A 6,000-nucleotide genomic window follows, 5' to 3' on the forward strand; every position below is an offset into this window, starting at 1 on the left:
TATGATATTTTACAATATTTCAGGAACTTGCCACTTCCTGCTTTGGGTACGAATTAATATAACATCACTTATATGTTATATTTAATGAGCACAGTGTTTGGAAAATGTTAATGAAACTGGAAGCAGAAGAAGTGGTACAGTCCTGACATACCACTGTGAGGTGTTCTGCAGCTCTTAACACACAAATGTTAGCCTGATTTTCCCCCCAAACGGCTATAGGTGGAACATCATTCACCAAGTCAATAGCCAGAAAATAAGTGTCAGAGGCAATGTTTGGCTCAATAAAGATTTTGCTTCCTGGAGCATTTATTATTGTAAATCAATCTATATTAATCTGCATTCATTGTATATTCCATCTGTCCATTGCAGGGTCAATATAGGTTAATTTAATAGTGTCACGAGAAGGAGCACCACTCCTCTATTTTCCAGTGTTTTGATAGTTCAGTAATTAATTTTATTCCTTGGAGAATGTGGTCATTCTATCTTGCTCATTATCAGTAGGGTATACGATAATGTCCACTATTGTAGAGACCAGGAGCAATATGAAAGTTTTGCCAATGGCTAAATCTGCCCATTTCAATCAGGTAAATAACTGTAACCCCATTAGACTAACCTTGGGATGGACGTGAGTCCAAGATCTAGGGAGATTCCAATATTCCGAAATTCCCATGCTATGCAGTGGACCACAAGGCCTGTTGGGGTCCCCAGGTATTAGAATCAGGTCAGATCTGGAAATCCCAGAAAATGTGGATATGTGATGTGCCTTTTCCTCTGGGGACTGTTCGCTGGTAATGCTCCAAGTCTTTGAGAAACACCATATGAGGACATCCTGACTAATCCTGAGGTGCATGTTGAGTCTTTTATCAGGGGGCTTAGCCCTGGATTCTGCTTCTTGACTTATCCTCAAAGCTGGGTGAGCTCTTTGAAGGTTGAGTTCAGAAATACAGTTTTTTCTTGTTTCCTTTTAGTTTACAGTATTTAGCAGATAGCAAGACCTCTTCACCGCTGTCTTCTGGACCTGCTTCCCTCAGGTGTTGCTTAAGACTCTCCTGAACCTGATCCTGCAGGGTCTCCAGTGAGTCCATGCTGCCAGTGCTCAGGCTTCAACCCGCAGGAGCTCTGAGCAGCCCTGAAGGAAACCTACTTGCTTCCCAGGATACCGCCCTCTCCTGGTTATGTCCTTGTCCACTGAGCACAGATTCTCTGTCTCTTTTGCTAGTACTTACTCTTCTCCCTAAAGAGTAAATATCAGGTGGACCAAGAGCTCAGTTTTACAAACTGGAATCAGTTATGCTGACCTTGCTGCTAGTCCTTACTGAGAGCCTAGCTGAACCGTCCCAAAGAGTTGAATAGCTTGACTGTTCAAATCTGTCTATCTATATATCTGTCTATCATCTATCTAGCTTATACTGGAAAGTATACTTTTCTTCTTTGATGGGAAAGGTATGTTCAAAAATAATAATATAAGAAAACCACAACAAAATCTAGATAGAAGGGAGCTTCAATAATATTTTTGCTTGAATTTCTACTAAATCAGACTGGTATTGGGTCCTGAAAACTAATTTAATTTTATTTAAAAGAAAAACATAAATATTGGAGATTTATAGGTGGGATACTATCATTATAGAAATAACCATGTAAATAGAGAGATATATAGATAGAATTTTGGTTGGTTAAACTCTTTTTGATTATTTGGTAAAGGGAGTCTCAAGCTTGTCATGAAAGTTCTTTCTTTCAAATGAAATGTACTAACTTCTTCAAATATATGAGTATATCACTAACTCTGAAATGCATGGAGACCCTGCTCTTTTCTCCAGAGTTGACTTGTTACTTTGCTTTCTAGACATAATTTTTGGGAATTATCCTGGGTGCCATCCTTGCCTTGCTGGAAGAGCATCTTTCCCTAGAAGCTGATGTTCAGGTGGAAACCTAACACATGCCCAATCTAGAATGAGAGGTGCAGAATTGGAAGCCTCAGGAAGACCTGCTCTGGGGTGAGTGCAGCCTTCACTTGGGACCGGAGTTCTCTCTTTTCTAAAAGCCCAAGAAGCTCCTGTTCTAGTGCCCCTCTACAAATCCCCACCCCTAGGGTTGTTTGCTTTGCTCTCTGTCACATTTCCTACCTCCTCTCTGTTACAGGAAAGGAGGCAAACCAGGAACCTTCCTGCCTGTAAAGAGTTGGTATGTTTTCTCTAAAAATGTTCGAATGCTGACCTAATGTACATTTTCAGTATGTCTTTTCCTTAAATGTTAGACATTTGTGAGAAATGTCAAGATATTTGAGATTCAGTTTCTTAGCTCAGTACTGTTTCAAGGGACTGGGGTTAGCCTCAGTCCTTCATAGTGAACCTTATGTCTTTCTCTGCTACCTATGACGTTTACTATACATATTTTTGTGCTGTCTTTGTTAGTTGTTCCTGGATTTATTCTGCTCTTTAGCTATCAAAGAATGATTCTTTAGGCTGCTTATTTTTCCTCTTGCCTAGGCAGCATATCATCCTTCAGCTCCCTGGGTGCCAGTCATGGAGCCGATGTTAGTGGGAGGTGAGCAGAGGAGATAAAATCTGAAGATCTCCGGTGCTCATGGGGGAAAAGTCTCCCTTATCATTCTGAGCAAGGGAGAGGCAAAGAAAGATGTATTCTTGCTGTGTAGATGAACTCATCAACCTCAGCAACTGTTTCATGGTACAACAGGAAGATTTTCATTGCTTTTCAGATGCACAGATAAAATAGTCCCTAGTTTACTGGCTATTTACAGTAATACTGCATCAATTATATTTGAAAGCATTTTTTTAAACAATGTGTTAACTACCCAATCACAGTAATAAGCATGAGCTAGATGCATAATGCATATTGAGTAAACGTAAAAGCTTAATTATTGAAGTTGAAAATGAAGGGGGTTTGGATCCAAATAAGTGTGTGTGTGTGTGTGTGTGTGTGTGTGTGTGTGTGTGTGGTGTGCATGTATGTGTTAGACACGGGGGAGGGGGAGAGAGGGGATGTAGACCTTACAAAAGTAAAATGGTAAATATTATTTTCAGCACTTTCAGAAGAGCTTTGGACAATGAGTGCATAGTCCCTGTACAGAATAAATTCTAAAGTATTTAAATGAATGAAAGAATGTCAGGGCTTAGGAAGTTTTATACACCATTTAGATTGTTTTTGCTATCCATATATTGAATTTTATAGTGTATATGAGAGTTTTTATAAGCCAGTATGTTATGAATATTCAAGAGTCAGATATACATAGCATTTTAAATGAATGCCTTAAGAAATTTTCAACACTATATTAGAAATTGGGACATTCTCTTACAGACAATGAATCTTATCATACTGAGAACACTGGAAATTATTTTAAGTGTGGAATTCATAATTGGAAATTTAGGAAATGTATTCATAGCACTGGTGAACTGCATGGACTGGATCAAGAGAAGAAAGATCTCTTTAGCTGACCAAATCCTCACTGCTTTGGCACTTTCCAGAATTGGTGTACTCTGGTCAACAACCATAGCTCTAGTGATATCTTTGCAGAACCAAGATTTGTGGATGACTGAAAAAATCATAAGAATGATTAATCTTACTTGGATGGTGACCAACCATTTCAGCCTCTGGCTTGCCTCATGTCTGGGCATCTTTTATTTTCTCAAGATAGCTAATTTTTCTAACTCTGCTTTTCTTTACCTAAAGTGGAGAGTTAAAAAGGTGGTGTCAATGACCCTGCTGGTGTCTCTGGTCCTCCTGTTTTTAAACATTGTACTTATAAACACACAAATTGATGCCTGGGTTTGTGGATATAAAGGAAACCTGTCTGACAGTTTCTGTTCGAGGAAGTTTGGACAACTTTCTAGGATTAGTGTAATCATCAACACTGTTTTCCTTTCTGCACCTTTCACCGTGTCCCTGATGACTGTTCTCCTGCAAATCTTTTCTCTGTGGAAACATCTGAAGAGGATGCAGCACAGTGCCAAAGGATCCAGAGACGCCAGCACCATGGCCCACGTGAAAGCCTTGCAAACTGTGATCGCCTTCCTGCTACTGTACGCCCTTTACTTTCTGTCTTTTGTGCAATTTTGGGTCTCTCAGTTTGTGGCAAAAAGTGTGATTGTTTTGTTTTGTTTGGCTGCTGGAATAGTTTTCCCTTCAGGTCACCCATTTGTCCTGATTCTGGGAAATAGTAAACTGAGGCAGGCTTCTCTGTCAGTGCTGGGGGGACTGAAGTGCAGGTTCAAAGATGTGGACCCCTAAAATCCCTAAAACATTTTGGGGATCCTCTTGCATTCTAGAGGAAGATCACTTCATTAGAAATTGTTAGATGCTATCAATTTATAATTTTCCAACATTCTTTTATTCTCTATTACTTTGTGATTTTACAAAAATTATGTTTGGAATAAGTCCTATTCAAACACTTTTTGACTTTAGCAGAATATACATAGGGATGAATATTAATGTGCTTATAAAAGAAGGATGTGAGTATAGACTACTTAAATATAAGAACTTGTTATAGTAACATGATACAATCTTTTGTCACTCATTAATCTTCTTGAGTCATTAAAATGATTAAACCATGATATATGAGATATACATGTGAATATGCAAGAGACACTGTAAAAATGAAATGGTATAATTATATACACATAAAATAATTTTTTAATGTAGAATAAATGCCTAAAATTCCAGATTAAAAAATTGAGAATAACATATAGACTAGGAAACTAAATGCACTAGATACAATATTTTAAATATTTCAAATCCAATTTAAAGAAGCTTTTTAGAAATTCCTCAGAATAATGAAGCTACTTTATTTTGATTACTCTACCTATATTGTTAACCTTATAATCAAGAATACTTGGAACAAAATGACATTATTAGGAAAATGTAATTTACATTTTGAAATATGTTGCTTTTTTCTAGGTAATTTAATCCATTTTAATTTTGATACACGAGAATACTGAATGATGGATAATGATAGTCCTTTTGAATGTCATACTGGGAAACTGGTGTTTTTGTTATACAATATGTCGTGATATACCTGTATATTACTAGGGTGGAAAACAATCATGTTGTCATAGAAACAGAAATTTAGAGTAACATGTGAGTGACCAACAAATAATTAACATGAACTTTTGCTATGTATATATGTTTTTAGTATTAACTCTGGTAGAAATTAAAAGTAAATAAAAAGTTACACAAACTTAATGAAATAGGTGAAAAATTTAAATTACTTCAAGAGAAGAGATAAAGAGAGGGAATCATGGTCATGTGCTGTGTGTTCAGTGTTGTTAAACCTTCAGGAAAATAGAATCCTATAAATTTTTAGAAATGAAGAATTCTTTGTTCATAATTTCTTTTGAAAACAGATCTATTCAGGCTGGCTGGTTGGTGTTTGTATAGGTTTTTTCCTTTAACTTAATTCTTCATTTATTTATTCATTTTAAAAAAACCTTTTCTCTGTGTATTTGGAGGTATTTTCATGAGAAATAGATGTTATAGAATAAAGTGAATGTGTGTGATAGGTGACCTCTAAAAAGAGAATACTATAATATTTATGTGGCAGGTAGTCTGTATGCTTAGTACCTTTTTAATGCTCATATACCTGTAATGCTATTTTACATGGGAAGATATTGTGATGCTGAGATGCTAAAAGACTTATGCAGCAGTGCATGGAGATGACAGCAGAGAGCCAGAGCAATAACTCCTGATAGAGGGAGGCACCCCTCAATTCAGTGACATATCAACAGGAGGATGTTGTTCACAGCCACATCTGTGAGCTGGTAGAAGACTACTCAAGTTTGGTGGTTATATTCAAGGTTATTTTTTCTATGATGTTAGAAACCTGGCTAAGATGTACACAAAGAGTTACAGGTATTGTTTTTGTTTGCTTGTTTGCTAATTAGAAGTCAGCTGCCTTACCAATGTGTCATATGAACTTTGTGTCTTTAGCTCATCCTCTTTTCTTTTGCAGATGAATATCCTATCATCTGCATAAAATATTGCATAGTG

At 36.9% G+C, this 6,000-nt stretch overlaps 1 protein-coding gene across 1 annotated transcript; it reads left to right on the top strand.

Moving 5' to 3' along the window:
- The first annotated feature begins 512 nt into the window (after positions 1 to 512).
- Positions 513 to 4,245, top strand: LOC113199231 (taste receptor type 2 member 14-like). Its single transcript, XM_026412102.2, has 2 exons — positions 513 to 584; positions 3,316 to 4,245. The coding sequence occupies exons 1-2, from the start codon at positions 513 to 515 to the stop codon at positions 4,243 to 4,245; spliced, it is 1,002 nt and encodes a 333-aa protein (XP_026267887.2).
- Positions 4,246 to 6,000: the final 1,755 nt, after the last annotated feature.

This window comes from Urocitellus parryii, chromosome 5 (assembly GCF_045843805.1).
Source record: "Urocitellus parryii isolate mUroPar1 chromosome 5, mUroPar1.hap1, whole genome shotgun sequence".
Classification (NCBI taxonomy): Eukaryota; Metazoa; Chordata; class Mammalia; order Rodentia; family Sciuridae; genus Urocitellus; species Urocitellus parryii.